The following is a 17,858-nucleotide window of genomic DNA, read 5'->3' as shown; positions in this document are numbered from 1 at the left end:
TCGGGTATACAGCCCCACAATTCAATCCCATATTTGAAAAAGGGGTAACTCATCCTGTATTATACCATTTTAAATGTTTGACTATGAACTATCTTTGTGATCTGGCTGAGAAGATGTAGGCCACTATGCATATACAAAATTAAAAAAGTTGCTGTCAGAAGGTCCATAAGTAAAAATTATCAATATACCATAATATTACATGCAACTGAGGAAGGCACGACCACAAAAGTTGAAGATGAAAATTAATGTTTTTTGCCCACCACAGATTTTCATCAAAATCCACAGCCAGAAGTTTACAACTGCTACTCTGTTGCTGAGATACATTATTTACTTGATGTGGCGAGAACAGCCAATTTTAAATGCTTGTAACTGAGATTTGATGACACTCACCTAAAGGCTCTGACAATTCACAATTTCATTAATTCTGTTACACTATTAGTGGCTCCTTGCATCCTCTACCATAGAACAAGAGAGGAGTGTCAACTTTATAGCTTATTATATGGTAGTTAATGGATTGAGCATATGTCATTAATAGATATGAGGAAAAGAAAGTGACCAAGGATTGAGCCCAGAGTTACATCTTCTATTACTGTTTCACTGGTAAACTGAAAGTTCATAATTTTTATAATCTAATTTGCATATAAGTTTACTGTGCTGCTCACAATTCAACATGTATGTGGCTAGAAGATGCAGAGGTGGATCCCTGATATGGTATGACTTTAGTTCTTTTAGAAGTAACCGACTGTTTACTGTATAAAAAGCTTTTGTTAGATCTAAAAGCACATCAGCAGATAGTACATTTCATGGAAGAACTGCGTAATTGCTGTGGTTGCACTTAGTACTTTTCTAAATCCATGCTGAGAATTTACAATCAGTTTGTGTATTGTGAAAAAGGCACTAAGCTAGGACAGAATAATAGTTTCTAACATCTTACTAAAGGTGGGAATTAGTGATGTCTGTGTACAGTCAGAGAGCTGTTCTTTACTTCCCTTTCCATACACTGGTTTCACAACACTCATTTTTAGAACAGCTAGATACACATTTATATAATGCAGTAGCTAATAAGGTAGGTAACATGTTTAGACAGTCCTAAAAGCAAACCTTAATAGCTGCACCGGATATGCCATCACATCCAGATTCCCCACCCCTATTTACCATGCATACTTCCTGCTCGTTTGCTTCCTTACATTCAAACTTGAGCAATGAATGAGGTTACCTGGGGTCTTGACCTTTGCCTATATAACATAGGTTTGGTTGGTCAAATGGAGAAGTGAAATACACGTGTGTCCAAAATTAAAGCAACAAACAGAAATTTTGCAAGGGTGCATTTATTTTGTCACAAAATATTGCAAACAGATGATAGCAAATTAGAGACAGTGTCAAGAACATACACAACTCCAACATGCATAACGGTAGACAAAAAATTCTTTGTTCTTTCCAACTTAACGGATTTCCGCACACATTCACACAACTGGTTAAAGTGAACAGCATGGAGTGTTACCACTTCTGGCTGCAATACAGGCCTGCAACGATGGAGCATGCTGTGAGTGATGTCAGCAGTCCCATATTGAGGCAATAACACTCATTCTTCCGCAGAGCTGCCTGCAAGTCTTTGAGAGTGGTTGGGGGATGCTGCCGGGATGCAACCTGTCTTCTTAGCTCATCCCAGACATGCTCTATGGGATTCAAGTTGAGATAGTGAGCAGTATCTTCCATTTAAAAAAAAAAAAAAAAAAATCAACCACCCGTGCGTGCTCTATGAAGTCAAGCATTATTGTCCATCAATACAAAGTCTGGGCACACTACCTCGCAAAACTGCACAAGGTCCCTAGTTCTCATCGTCATAACTGACAGCAGTTAAACCTTGGCGATTCACCCGTACAATCTCATGAAGAGGTGTTCGAATGGTCTCCATAGACCCTGCTAACACCATTAAGGCTCCTCCTCGATATCAATCTCTTTCCACAATGTTTGGATTCAGAAATTGTGTTGCACGATCCCTCCAGATGCGAATATGTCAATAACCACTCTCCAGACCAAATCGGGACTCGCCTGTGAAAAGACCATCCAGGTGGCATGTTGACGACTCCACTCCAGACATTCCCTTCCGTGAAGACACATCAGAAGTACACATACAGAGCGTCTCTGATAATAAAAGCTATTCTGGCGAAGCCTTCTTTACACTGTTTGTCTCGATATAACACATGAAAAGGGTGCTGCGAGTCGTGCTAGTTGCCGTGCAGTAATAAGGCGGTACTGTCATGCCCTTATGGCCAAATAACTGTCTTCTTTTGATACAACATGTAGTCAACCATGCTCTGGTCTTCAGGATAGTGTTTCTGTCTCTATAGATTGTCGCCACATCCGAGAAACAACAGACCAATTCACATTTAGCCTTCGGGGCACATCAGTCTGTGACTGTCTTGCTTCCATTCTTCTTACGGCACCTTCATTGCAAAAAGTCTCATAGGTGTCTTCCTTGTGCCATACACCATCTGTGACTGTATAGGCGATGATTGTGGATGTGGGACTACCTGGCAAACACTAGGTACCAAATGATGTCATTGTTGTCCACTGACGGGAATGCCATCTTCCGTGAACAACACAACTGTACGGACATCTGTTGACACTTTTTATGATTATACCATGAATTAGACACAACACGGGGAAATAAGGGTTTGTTGCTTTAATTTTTACAGTAAAACTTGATACAACCATTACATGTAAATTCAGAAATCTGTTCAAGCTGTTCTAGTATTTTAGTCCTGATATATAAAATACACTTTTAAATGCTAATTTTTTGTATGAAGCGGAACATGCCTAAAGCAGAAATGGAATGCAAATTTTAACATTTAATTAATAATTCATCGTATAATGCGGTAAAGAGGTTATTCGTTACTGGTGTATTACAGTATACATTAGTTACTCACAAATCTACAAGGATGCTACTTTTAACACAAAGACTGTACAACCCTGACAATACTGTTATGTGGCACAGCACGGAGCCGCATATATGGACATCAAATCGTGCTGCTCTGTACAACATGGGACAAGTTACACACAGAGTCGGTACGTGAAAGGAAACGAATGTTGTATTTGTCGGCACGATCTTGTTTTCCATTATTATTGACACACGTGGACACACACTGGAACATTGCTGCGTACCTACAAACACTGCTGCAATCTGCACAATGCAATAGTTAGGTCTTGTTCCGTTAAACAATGGTGTTACCCAGCAAGCATTCCAAAGAAAAGCACTGCCTGCATTATTCCATGCCATTTTCAGTTCACTAGTAGCACTTTAAGTAATACCGGTAACAGCTCAAACAAAAGGTATGTGTCGACAACATTCAACAACAAGATTAAGGTAATCGTGGTCAGTGGAAAAGAAACTCTCTGTGCATAAAATAATGTTGCATTTCAAATGCAGTAAAACACAAATTTATGATATAAGAAGCAACAACAAGATATGGGATGAATGGGTAAGTCGGAACATGCAAATGAAAAGAAGATGACAGGAAATGAAGAAATTAATGACACAGTGAGTGAACAGTTCAAAAGTGCTTGCGCAAACAAACTTCCCTTTCTCTGGAACCATTTTGCAGAATGAGGTTCTGAAAGTCACTAAAGAACTTGGAAATACGGAGTTTAAGACATCCACAGAATGGATAGACAGGAAAGCTAAGAATGTGCAGAAAAATGTAGCAGCAGAATGGAAGACAATACTGTACAACCTAACTGTGAATTAATTAAAACACAAAACATTCCATGTAATGCAGATAATCACATTCGAAGTGATGACTTCCTGTCAACTTGCTCCACTTTTACTTCAGCAACAGATTTAACAGAAGACGATCGTGAATAAACAAAGGAAAAGAAGAGGAACAAAATGTTATCCCTACAGAAATTAATACACCTGATGAAGCTGCTGCACGCATAAACAATGTTATGCAATTTGCAGCAAATACAAATTCTCCCTCTCTTAAGCTGTCAAAATCATTGCACGGACCAAAAAAATGTGAAAAAACGGGGAATTCAAACATGTTTCCTTCTTCAATAAGTGACAAAAAAGTAAAATGTAAAGCACAGCAACACGGGAATAATATGCACCTACATACAACAATAAAAGAATTTAACATTATAGTAATTATACAGAAATGCTGTGTTATTTATCAATTAGTGAAATAGTCTAGCATTCTATTGTACAACATACAGTAAATGAACATCTACAATGAAGGAGTGAAGGTACGTAAACACTTGCATAATTACAAATTTATACTTTTGTGCACAATGCATGACAAATTTTATGTAGCCTGGTGAGTTTCGTGTATCTGGAAATTTGTACAGTTTGGAAAATTATATTAGTCCCACACGATTCCGTTTTACAGCAACTTTGACTGTACATATCGTATTTGGGTTTTTTCCATTTTATCATCACGTCTTATGATGAATGGCTCTGTGTTCACCGCCTTGGGATTATTACAGCATTTGTCAGCTAGCTCCCAGAATGCTTTACTTATATTATCAGACTGCTCTATTGCTTTGCTGCTCACCTGATTTCCGAGGTTAGCAATTTCAGTTTACGAGTTAGCTTTGCCCGATTGTATTTTTTCTTAAAAAGAAGGGAGAGGAGGACCAGAGTTTAATGTCCTGTTGACAGTGCAGTCATCCGAGACAGAGCACGAGAAAATAACGGAAAACCTAAGTCTGGACGGTGTGCTGTAAAGGTGCCGGACGTCAGTTTGTGGGATGGAGTTCCACGCATGTTGCACTCAATCAGTCAATATAGGGACGGTTAATGCCGATACTGGATAACGATGGAGTTGTCATCTGATCGTGTCCCGTATATGATCGATTGGAGACAGATCTGGTGATCGAGTGCACTAAAGAAACACGTAGACACCCTATACAGTATGTCGGGTTACATCAGCAGCGTGTGGGCGAGCGTTACACTGTTGGAAAACACTCCCTGAAATGATTATCACGAATGGCAGCACGACAGGTCGAATCACTCGATTGACAAATTTACAGTCAGCGTGCACGGGACAACCACGAGAACGCTCCTGCTGTAATACGAAATCGCATCCTAGACCGTAACTCCAGTGTAGGTCCAATGTGTCTAGCACGCAGACAGGTCGGTTGCAGGCTCTCAACTGGCCTCCGTCCGACTGACACACGGCCGTCACTGGCATCGAGGCAGAAACAGTTTTCATCAAAACGTAACAGACCTCCACCTCGCCCTCCGACGAGCTCTCGCTCGACACCACTGAAGTCGTAAATGGAGGTGGTTAGGGTTCAATGGAATGCATGCTACACAACATAAAATACAGTTTGATTGTGACCTCAATACATAATCAAAAGTCTTCTACCATCATTTCTTATTCATCATTTACTTAAGAGTTCTTACAAAAGCACTGCTGCAACTGTTTTGTCAAGTCATAAACTGTTCCCAACACACCAGATTGAAGTGCACTCTTAACCTGCTGCTTTAGTATCCATCTCACAGGCTTTAGGTGTCAATGTTGTTGGGCAAATGAAAACCACAAAGAAGGTCAACTTAAGGTTGTTAAGTATTGACATTTCTCCTCTGAAATGCCAGAAAGTCTTAAGAGAATATACACAATGATACATAAAGTATAATATTTCTTCTTCTTCTTCTTCTTCTTTCTCTTTTGTTTTCACCTTGTCCCGCTTCTTTGCAGGGATGGCATGGTACTATGGATTTGGCACAATTAATTTAAGGGGTGGCCAGATGCCGTTCATGTCATCACCCCGTTACTCCTGGATGGAATGTGTGTACCCGTATGTCTACGTGCAGTGTTATCCGTGTGAAAGAATTTTCTAAATGTCTGAGAATCGTGTAACTGAGGCGGGACTTAAGTACCAGCTCAGTATTCACCTAGTCAGATGTTGGAAACCAGCTACAACCACATACAAGTTGTCCAGCCCACTGACCCTCACTGTTAATCCATCGGATAAATTCGAATCGGGGCCGACACACTGCCGGCCCACTGACCCTCACTGTTAAGCCGTCAGATAGATTCGATTCAGGGCCGACACACCTCCCAGTCCCGGATGGCACTTTAACGTGCGCAGTTACATGGGTGGGTCACATTAACTACACTATTTGTCAAGTACACAGTGAAACATTTTACATAACATTGCTTTTTCTGATAGGTTTAAACCAAATACATTCATACACCAAAATTCTAAGACTCAGCAATGTCAATTTGATGTTTAATTATCGTCCTCTGCTGATATAAATGAGCACAACAGGAATGCAACTGCAAATTTGTGATGTGTTTTAGGTAGAGTAGTAGGTCCCATTCAATACATTTTCTGAAATTCAATTACATCAACATTGTACCTGTGACTGACTTGAAGAGGTTTGAGGGATGTAAATATACAAAATCGTCCCACCTCTTCAGTGCACTGATACTTCCAAAATTATGTAGTTCAAATTCTCCATTTGTACAGACGTAGTATCACTAGCAGCTGACGAATCTATAACTCATTCATACTGATAATTTGTATGTAACTATTGAGCTGTGTTTTTTCGGCACAATAGATGTTTTCTTTTATTTGGTTTAAACATCACCAATGATAAGGTGTCCCTGTCCATTTCTTGCTTTCAACGTGGGTGTGATGTTTTCATGCATGATTCACTAGAATGTTCCTCTTTCTCATGGTAGTGTACATAAGAAATTGAAGAAACTGCGTGAGGATAAACAGTGAAGAATGAAACACGACAAGGCCAATGACGAAGTCTCCTGGAAGGCTTCTTCTTCTCTTTTTTTTTGGGCAGCACATACTGGGGTAGAGAGAGAGCTATGGATAGCACTGGTTTTACTGTGCCCCATGTATCCCCTCACAGGAATTATTCTCTATTGTCTGTTGTTCCTACTGAGACATTTGAAAGCAAAGAGTTCTAGTTTAGTCACTGCTGTTACATTATAAATGTTAACTCTTCCACCGAGAAGTTGTTCTTTTGCACAAGTGATTCCTAAATTTACATGTTTGACCAGAATGTTTCCCAATCAATAACATAGAAAAACTACTCATAGCATTTTCTCATGTCAGAGCAACAATATAACTGCAAAACATAATAAACAATGCTAAATGGAACTTACATTGCTGAAGTAATGCTGCATTCATTGCATGTTGTGGAATTCCAGCCATTACATTATAAATGTTAACTCTTCCACCGAGAAGTTGTTCTTTTGCACAAGTGATTCCTAAATTTACATGTTTGACCAGAATATTTCCCAATCAATAACATAGAAAAACTACTCATAGCATTTTCTCATGTCAGAGCAACAATATAACTGCAAAATATAATAAACAATGCTAAATGGAACTTACATTGCTGAAGTAATGCTGCATTCATTGCATGTTGTGGAATTCCAGCCATGCCAGGGTAAAAGCCCATATTGGGAAAGAGCCCTGGCGAGGCAAACGGAAATGGCATCTGACCAGGTCCTGCTCCAACACGAACCTTTTCGTAACCCAGTGAAGAGTTGCCTTTGGTCACCAGTCCACCAGGAAGTTTGCTGCCTGCCTGGTTCCCTGCAGCATCAGTGCTGGCTGTAAATAAAAATTACAATATGACCATTACAGAACTGTGAATTACTAGCTCAAAAGGTGCCATTACCTAATGGCGCTACTGAGCATCACATGGAGCATATACTTGTAGTACAACACACTGAGAAATTTGGCTGCATACAAGCTACACAATCAAAAGACACAAAGGAGCAGGCTAATGATACATTCTTCATACACTTTGCAAATGTTTCTTGTGACTTTTTTTGAAACACACTTCAGATTAACATTAAAATGCAGAACCAACTGAACTGAATTTTGAGCACTAAACAAGCTACAGTGTCCTAACCAGCCTCTCCTCACTGAGAAGGTGCTCACACGGTTACCATTACCCCTCCAACAGTGTAACTTACAAAAAACAATAAAGCAGTGTGAGCAATATTCTCCAAGCACTAGAGAATTTTTCCACAAAGCGACTATTAACTGCAGCTGCTGGCAGTATCTTGCTCCCACGACTGTCCCGCAGATAGGGAACTGACAGTTTCAGAAGGGCTGTACATGATCTCATCAGCCCAGCATGATTAGTAACCGAGAGGACAGACATGCCGTTACTCATCCATGCAGGATTGTGCAGTCACATACGTACGTTGGGCTGGGAAATGAGCTCATCTGTAGTGAGGCAAGCATCCAAATGGATGCCTGGAGCACCACGAAATGCCAGCACACAGCAGCAGAGACAGGCATTCCGACACCAGAATGGCCGACAATAGGGGACCGAGGAGTGGCACAGTGTCGTCGTTCAGATGAGTTTCAGTTCTGTCTGCAACATCACAATGAACGTACCTGTGTGCAGAGGCTGTACCGAGAACAAACAGCGCTCATCAATTACATGGGCCCACCACCTGGTGCAGTAGCGTCAGGTGTCATCAGCTACAAGACAGGCTCACTCTAGTTCACAGAGCTGGTAATATGGATAGTTCCCATTACATTTGTGATGTGTCAAGGTTGGTGGCCATGCCCCATTTCCCAGATCTCCATGATGCTACCTTTCAACAAGATTACACGAGACCACATGTTGCTCATGTTGTCGTGGCCTGCCTCGAGCACAGTATGTAGGGCTGTTGCCCTGACCAGCAAGTTCTACAGATTTTTCATCCACTGACACGTCTTGTCACGGGTTACTGAGAGACTGGAATGTGGTCACTCACCAGTTACTACAAATGCTGCAAAGAGTGCAGAATGCATGCAGAATGACATACCCATTGATTTTGTTGTTATAGTGGTGGTCTTCAGTCTCCAGCGCAGTTCAATGCAGCTCTCTACTCTATTCCATTTGTATGAGCCTGTTCATTTTCAAATAACTATTGTCTCCTATATCCGCCTGAACCTGCATACTGTATGCAGGCCTTCAGCTCCACCGACAATCCCCCCCCCCCCCCTCCCCCCACTTCTATTACCAAACTGAAGATTTCTCGACACCTCAGGATCTTTCCTATCATTCAATCAATCACTTCTTTTACTCTACATGTGCCATAAGTTTATTTTTTCCTGCAGTTCTTTCTTCTTGTCTGAACTGCTTATCATCCCCATTACCACTTCCGTACAAAGCTACACTCCAGACAAATAACCAACACTTAAATTTAGATTAGATGTTAATTTCCTCTTTTTTCAAAAATGCTTTTTGTACTGTAGCCAGTCAGTATTTACATTGTCTCTATTTCACCCATCGGAAGTTATTTGTATAGGTGAGTTTGTGTGTTTCCATTTTATCTGAATTAAATTTATTTACTAATAATGTATGCGCTCTGCAAGTTACTTTCTGACTTGATGATAGCTTTCTATAAGGGTAAGTCGATAAGTATCTGCAATCAGTTTGTACTATTTACTACAAGAGGACACAATTCTCATTGATATTATTTTTCAGCACGTCCTCCTGATTACCTGTCTCCATGGCCGAGGCCGCTAAAGCACATTTGTGCAGCAGAGCTTGACCTGGGACTAGGTCGGTTCAAATCCTGTTGGTAGAAAAAATTTTCGCTTCCATTATTTGGCTGGAAAGGAGAAGCAAGGTGGTGAATTAAAATTCCCAATCACCAGACTTTCCGCCAATGACCTGGTTTACACATCAAACCTTTCCGCAGTGTCTAATGAAGTAAGTGCATTAAGCTGGGCAGCCCCCTTGGAGCTAATAGATTTAACAACCATTTCTTAAGTGTACGTGAAAACACTGGTGCAAATAGTTCACAAGAAAAAACTAAGCCCTACATGGAAGAGTCAGTTCTGAGCAATCTTACCCACATTAATTTTCACCTAACAACCTCTTGTGAAATAAGGAAAATCATTAAATATTTGAAAAATAAATGTTCTATTGGAGTAGATGACATCTCTAACGAGATATTAAAGCAATGGGGAGCAGTTATAGCTCATGTTCTGAGTCACATACATACATCATTAACTCAAAGAGACAGGTTAAAATATGCCATTGTCAAGCCTCTCAACAAAAGAGGAGGCACCACAGATGTCAAAAATAACCAGTCAGTATCCCCCCTGCTTACAGCATTTTCAAAAATCATCAAGAAAGTAATGTACTCAAAAGTGGTTAGCCATTTCAACAGTAATGGGATACTTAGTAAATCACAATTCGGATTTCAAATATCCTGTTCCACTGGGACAACAATATACAATTCCACTGCCCACATCGTAGTCTTTAAACAGTAAAATATCACCTATAAGAATTTTGTGCGACTTATGCAAAGCACTTGATTGTGTGAACTGTGAAATTATGTTACAGAAAGTACAATTCTATGGTATAAATGGAACAGCATATGAGTGGTTGAAGTCATATCTACAGAACAGGAAGCAAAAAGTTTCTTTATACAGTTAAGTGATTTAAGGAAGTTTGCCACTTCATGTAACTGTGATGAAATTACATTAGATGTACCAGACGGTTATGACCTCCCTACTTAACTGAAAGACAAAGCTAAACTGACACTGTTTGCTGGTGATACAAGCATCATTATTAATCCAGTAAAGGAAACTCCAATAGAAAATGATACAAATAATGCCTTCGGAAAAGTTATTAATTGGTTTTCTGTGAATGGACTTGCTCTGAACTTTGAAAAAACACAGTATATCCAATTTTCTGCTGCAAGGATCACAGTTCCTTCAATAAATATAACACACCTACAGAAGTCAGTAGCAAGGGTGGAGCATGTTAAGTTTTTGAGCAAACATACAGATGAGAATCGTTCTTGAGCAAACATACAGATGAGAATCGTAACTGGAAAATTCATATTTTGGATCTCCTAAAGTGACTAGGATCAGCAACATTTGCAATCAGAATAATTGCCAGTTTTAAGGACACAGAAATTAGCAAGCTAACATACTTTGCATACTGTCACTCTCTAATGTCATACAGAATAAAATTTTGGGCAACTCAAAGCTTATGCAAAAAGTATTCACTGCTCAAAAGAAAGTGGTTAGAATAATGTGTGGGGCTCATAGTCGCACATCTTGTAGGCATCTGTTTACAAGGTTAGGAATTCTTACAACAGCCTCACAGTACATTTACTCAGAAATGAAATTTGATCTCAACAACATGGACCAGTTTAAAAATCAACAGTGACATTCACGATTATAACACCAGAAGAAAGAAAGACTTACACTATCCTCTATTTAAGCTGTCTTTACCACAGAATGGGGTAAAATATGCTGCTGTAAAACTTTTCAATAAATTACCAGATGAAATAAAATGTCTGACAGACAGCAGTAACAGTTTCAAAAACAAATTTAAATCATATCTCCTTGACAACTCCTTCTATATCACAGATGAATTCTTGAATAGGAGTAAATAAATCTAAAGGTATAATACAGGCATTTTTGTGCCATTAAAGAGAATGGGGTAGGTAATAAAAATTTTAAGCTTTAAAAGCGGGGAAAAAGTCTTGATTCATGTGTGCATTTCTTGTGCACTTGACACGTTCCACATCATAACGGTTACCGTGAGATTGATCAATGGAACACATAACTAACTAACTAACTAACGAACTGCATGTGTGTCAATTATATTATGCATTAAACCAATGATTTATGGTGTACATAATGAGATAGTAAAATTCTGATTCTGAGGGTGTGTAATATTGTTGTACTGCACTTCACAGAAGATACTAGTTCAATGGAAGGTTGTTAGCCGGTGCTACTGATTACTGTACTTTACAATCTAACATGTAACTCCTGACTACATCTTGATTAAAATTTCTGATTAACTGGGACGGCATGAGTTTCTATAATCACAGTCCTCAAATCATGTGTGAATTGTTGCTGATGTGTCATAACAAAGCTTCGACTCACTTCCATTGTTAAAGTTCCACAATAGCTAACACACTGTTAGTATGAGCCACACCTGTTCATTTGTCATCAAACAAAGTGAGCACTGTCATATTCTGTCCACATAGGTAGCCATACATGGCAGGCTCCCTTTTTGTATAAGCCATGATCGAGGCGCAGCCAATAGCCATTGTGATTACACTGTAATGGCATATGACTGATGTAATTAACAAGTAATTTTACATGGGATTCTGTATCACCAGGGAGATTCCATGGTAACTCATGTTACATTTTGAGATCAGTGTTATATAATGTTGGCTTTTTTCCATAAACCCATATTTGCTTTTGCAAATCATCATTATAAATTGTGTTTTTCAGGCAAGGATCTTGAATTGTTATTTAAGCAGGAAAAAAGCATTAAAATTAAAGAACAAGAATATAATTTATGTTGTGACTCATGTTACAAATTTGGGGCATCCTATTCCTAATGTACATTTTAGGTCAAAAGTGATCTTGAACTATTAGGAGTATGGATCTGGCTTTTATCACAGAAAATGTATATTAGGTTGGCATTCAAATGACACAGTCACCAATTTCTAAAAATATTTGTACCACGTGAAATTTTGTAATATTTTGAAAAAAGGCGCGTGACTCAATGTTACGTGACCCATGTTACTTGCTATTTATTGTTGGAAAAAGTTTTTTCCTGCAAGCAGAGATATGAAAATATGACATTATGTACCAAATAAGATAAACTTCACATTACCATTTCACTTCTTAAACACTATGAAAAATTATAAGAGCGTGACATCTGGGAAAATAAACTGTAAATTCAGTTTGAAAGTCAGAGAACTGAAAATATCCTCTTGCACCAACAACATCAAGTGGATTAATTGTCTATATAATTTCATCACATTTTACAGGCCATTTCCAATTGTGACCAGCATGCTCTGTTGCACTGATTAAGTAAGAATTTCCCAAAACTGCACAAACTTCTCCAGCATTGAACATTGAATTTAGAACCATATTCTACTTTGTACCACTCTCCAATTTTCACATGTTCTATAGTTTCTTAAGTATGGAGACAGCAGATTTGTTTGTAGTACTCTTTTCTTGTAGTGAATGCAGTGAATGTTTTTTATATTTGGTACTGATGGTGCTGAAGAAAATATTTGAGCCGGATTAAGTTGATTCCTTGAATTTCATCGATAGACATAAAAAAAAACCTGCATAGTTGTGGTATTTGCAGCTGCCTAAGCAATAGTTAATGCATCATCTACTATGAATTTTCACTTTTTTACTATAGTCCACATTTGACGTTCCGCAACTGCACCAATTCCATCTACAGCTCCTTTACCATGGGATGCAGCAAACAAGTTCCAATAAATTTCCACATTATGGAATGAATGATGCAGTAATATATTTTCTTATAAATTGTGAAACAGGTCCATCTGGCGAGACTGAAACTACCTTCACATTTTCAGGTATAACTGAGAGTACCTTGCTAATGTATGCAATTGCAGTATCCTTGGAGTGGGTTAAGTTGTCTGTAACAAAACAACTGAGTGGCGAGAACCTGAATGCCACAGTGAAAATACTAACTTGCGCTTGTGCCCAATGGGCACTTTGCCCCTAATCTTGATGAAACATGGGTATAATTTTCAGCATAATCAATACGCAACAGTATAAACTCCTTAGAATCTTGGCTCAGAACCATTTCCTTTTGCTGATAATCTGATGCATACTGAGCTCTCTTTTATATCAATGAAGAAGACTGAGGAATTGTGGAAACTATGTATTTCACTATATCAGCTGTAAAGCCTTCTTCCTTGACTTTAATAATTTTAAAGCTATTTTCTTCCATCTTCCAAATATACCATGATAAATTAACAATTTCTAGCTCATCAATTTTATAGGTTTTGTTGAAACCTCTATCATTTCAACACGTGTTACATTCATTACACCAACAAAGCTCACTTCGTGGCTAGCATATAATGGTTGATACAAACATGTTGCTGTAAGCTGGAATGTTATCATGTTTCTTATGTAGGCTGCTGATAACCTTCATGAAATTTTCACGGTATTTACACATAAACATATGTTATGAGGCAGTTTGCTGCTTAATTGAACATGTAGTGGGCGTACTTCTGCAAACTTAGATTTCCCAATTTTAACTTCAGGGTGTTCCTGTTTGAATATCTCATATGTTTCCATGATGGACATGACTAAGTGACGAATATGAACTGCCTTTTTCTCATTATTTTCTTTAATTACTATTGTGTGCATCCTGCCAGGTGACTGGTGACAAAGTCATCACGACAGCAGAAACCAGTTACCAGTATCAAGTCTCTATTTTCAAAACTAAGGCCTCTACTTTGTGGATTACTGCCTTGACTGGGTCTTTCAGACTTTCCACCTGATGAATTTCCACACAAGTCACTGAACAACTTATAAACGACGACTTTACATTGTGGTGAAGAGGGCAAGAAACAATTGGCTCGAGCCATGGCTTTACCCAGAGCACTGTGTGACTTTTGCTAGCTCTCTCCCTAGTTTTACCTCTTCTTTCTTATAATAAGAGTTGTTGCTTATGTTGACTCAACTGTAGAAACTTTTGTTTCTGCTTCTGCTGGCTTTTTCTAACTTCTTCCAGATGCTGCTTCTGAAGTTCTTATGATTTCCATCACCCTTTGACTTTTCCCTCCTCCTACTCAGTCTTTCTGCAGCTGCTGAGAGCATGCTCTTCTTCTAACCTTAAAATAAAACTGTGACTCAGATTATGTGACCCATGTTACACATTTAATTTTCTGTTTTTACAATATTGGCTGAAATTGGGAAATTTTTAGTAGTGATATTATTTACACATTCACACAAAGAAGTAAATTACTGAACAAGATGAAGTTGTCTCTAACATCCCTCTTGATATAAAAACTTAATTATATGAAAGTGACCCAAGTTACATGAAAGTTCATTCTGTTGTATTATATTATTTATCCAAGCCTATAACCTACCTGCTTAAGTTTTATACTCTTCATGCAGTACATCAGCGTATGTAACAGTAATACACATGTCAAAAAAAAGTTTTGCATCACCTCAGTTCCAAGAGTTCTGGAACCTGTACAGAAAATTGGAATAGCGATCAACATAAACATCATTTCCGTCCTTTTTATTGGTTATGAAAACCACACATTGCATGTTGTACCACCACACAGTGCGACCTTCAGAGGTGGTAGTCCAGACTGCTGTACAAACCTGTACCTCTAATACCCAGTAGCACATCCTCTTACATTGATGCATGCCTGTATTAATCGTGGCATACTATCCACAAGTTCATCAAGGCACTATTGGTCCTGATTGTCCCACCCCTCAATGGCAATTCGGCAGAGATCCTTCGGAGTGGTTGGTAGGTCACGTTGTCCATAAACAGCCCTTTTCAATCTATCTCAGGCATGTTCGATAGGGTTCATGTCTGGAGACGTGCTGGCCACTCTAGTCGAGCGATGTCATTACCCTCAAGGAAGTCATTCACAAGATGCGCGCAATGGGGGTGCAAATTGATGTCCATGAAGACGAATGCCTTGCCAATATGTTGCCAATATGGTTGCACTATCGGTCGGAGGATGGCATTCACGTATCGTACAGCCGTTACGGCGCCCTCCATGACCACCAGCAGCGTACGTCGGCCCCACATAATGCCACCCCAAAACAGTAGGGAACTTCCACCTTGCTGCACTCACTGCAATGTGTGTCTAAGGTGTTCAGCCTGACTGGGTTGCCTCCGACGATTGTCCAGTTGAAGGCATATGCAACACTCATCAGTGAGGAGAACAAGATGTCAATCCTGAGTGGTCCATTCGGCATGTTGTTTGGCCCATCTGTACCATACTGCATGGTGTTGTGGTTCCAAAGATGGACCTCGCCATGGACATCAGGAGTGAAGTCGCGCATCATGTAGCCTATTGCGCGCAGTTTGTCATAACACAACGTCCTGTGGCTGCACGAAAAGCATTATTCAAAATGGTGGCGTTGCTGTCAGGGTTCCTCCGAGCCACAATCCGTAGGTAGTGGTCATACACTGCAGTAGTAGCCCTTAGGCAGCCTAAGTAAGGCATGTCATGGACAGTTCCTGTCTCTCTGTACCTCCTCCATGCCCGAACAACATCACTTTGGTTCACTCCATGACGCCTGGACACTTCCCTTGCCGAGAGCCCTTCCTGGCACAAAGTAACAATGCGGATGCGATCAAACCATGGTATTGACCGTCTAGGCATAGCTGAACTAAGGACAACACAAGGCGTGTACCTCCTTCCTGGTGGAATGACCGGAACTGATTGGCTGTCGGACCCCCTCCGTCTAATAGGCACTGCCCATGCATGGTTGTTTACATCTTTGGGTGGGTTTAGTGACATATCTGAACAGTCAAAGGGACTGTGTCTGTGATACAATATCCACAAGAGTTCTGGGAACCAGAGTGATGCAAAACTTTTTTTTTGTGTGTGTAAATAACGATATGCTAATTCGTACCTGCCTATTAGTTGAAATGAAGGTCCAAAATCTCATGTAATTCACACTCATCACATGAAAAATATATGGCCTTATAAAAATGGCTACAAATTATGGAGGGAAAGCAATAATGGGCCACAAAACCATTGTTGCCATACAGTAGAAGGTCCAGCCTTTTCAAAAAATATATATAAAGTACCAAATTTTAAACTTTTAAAAATCTTAAGTGTGTCCTACTTCACCTGGAATATCCCCACACCACTCAAAATTCGTAAGTTCATGACAGTGCTTACAGACAAATACATTATCATGGAAAGTCTAAAATATCATGTCTCGCTTTGAAATACAGGTAAATCTTGTTACACACAATAGTTACGTTCCGCCAAATTGTCACACATGCAGAAGTTGCATAAATCAAGAGTCAATTAATATGTAAAATATGGGGATAGGTTCTATTTACTCACATATTGAGTTTAAAATAGCAAAGTTTTCTAATATTTTTACCAAAAATAACCATTACCTTAGCAAATAACATTTTACTACAAAATTTATAGACTTTAAAAAAAAAACACTGCAACACAAAATAATAGACCAAAACCATCATTCCTTCTCCAACAAACTCACAGCACACTCTTTTCAAAACCTTTTAAGTCTCCTAGGATTTTAAAAGTGGTAGATAATTAGGGGTTTTAATTTGCAATTCCCTACAGCACTTCCCTTGAAAACAAGAGTCATCGTGTTTTGGCAGCGTTCCATGCAGGTGCTGTTTTTTCTTCAATAGTAATGAATGTGCAGCTCGGCATTTGTTTCCAGAATTAGCCTGAAAATCTGCTCTGCAATACAGTCTTTTTCTCTCACAATTTCTTTAAAGCAATTTTTATATTTCTCTGCTCTGCCTTCTCCTGTCATCTTAATCTAGTGAAAACGATGCTTGAACTGATTGAACCAACCAGAGCTGGCCAAGAAAGATGCTGGAGCATCCTTTACTTTCATAAAATCTTTATAAGAGCTCTTGACTTTAGTTTGAGTAGCAGCTCCAGAGAGAGGCAAATGTTGTTGGTTGTGGTGTTCAATCCAATGGCTTTGCATTTTTTCCATTCTTTCCATAGTTGCCGAGGGAGATTCGGTCCTCTAGTCATACTTAAGTCAGTTAATGATTGAGAAGTATTTCGAAATGATTCTGCACTGTCACAAACAGTTCTCACAAGTCCCAAAGCACAATGAGTGTCAATAATGCACTTACCTTTCACACAGTGATCCAAAGCTCTCTCTTTGTTTCTAATGTCTACAACTTTCATACATGCTTCTTTCGCCCCGACAGGCAAAGTTTCTTCCCTTTAAGCTGATATTTTAAATACAGATCCCATCCAGTGCATCTTCACAGTTCTGACAGTTCAATTCTGGACAAATACGACAGGGGAAGTGCGTTGAGATGCTCTAATGCATTACTACTTACATGTACTGTTAAAAGGTAGCAGCACTGGACTTAA

General features: G+C 39.3%; 1 protein-coding gene across 4 annotated transcripts in view; it reads right to left on the bottom strand.

Annotated features, from left to right (window-relative positions):
• Positions 1-17,858, bottom strand: part of LOC126204419 (protein strawberry notch) — a 264,401-nt gene that overhangs the window by 238,000 nt on the left and 8,543 nt on the right. For 3 of the 4 annotated variants that reach the window (XR_007540499.1, XM_049938805.1, XM_049938806.1), the window contains one exon: positions 7,363-7,584. Coding sequence is in view for 3 of the 4 variants with exons in the window: in XM_049938805.1 (XP_049794762.1) it covers positions 7,363-7,584 (222 nt within the window). In the remaining variant the exon portion in view is untranslated. Of the gene's footprint in view, positions 1-7,130; positions 7,172-7,362; positions 7,585-17,858 lie in introns of those variants that run through there. The other variant, XM_049938807.1, reaches the window with a different exon arrangement.

This window comes from Schistocerca nitens, chromosome 9 (genome assembly GCF_023898315.1).
Source record: "Schistocerca nitens isolate TAMUIC-IGC-003100 chromosome 9, iqSchNite1.1, whole genome shotgun sequence".
Classification (NCBI taxonomy): Eukaryota; Metazoa; Arthropoda; class Insecta; order Orthoptera; family Acrididae; genus Schistocerca; species Schistocerca nitens.
This window is presented reverse-complemented; position numbering and strand designations above follow the sequence as displayed.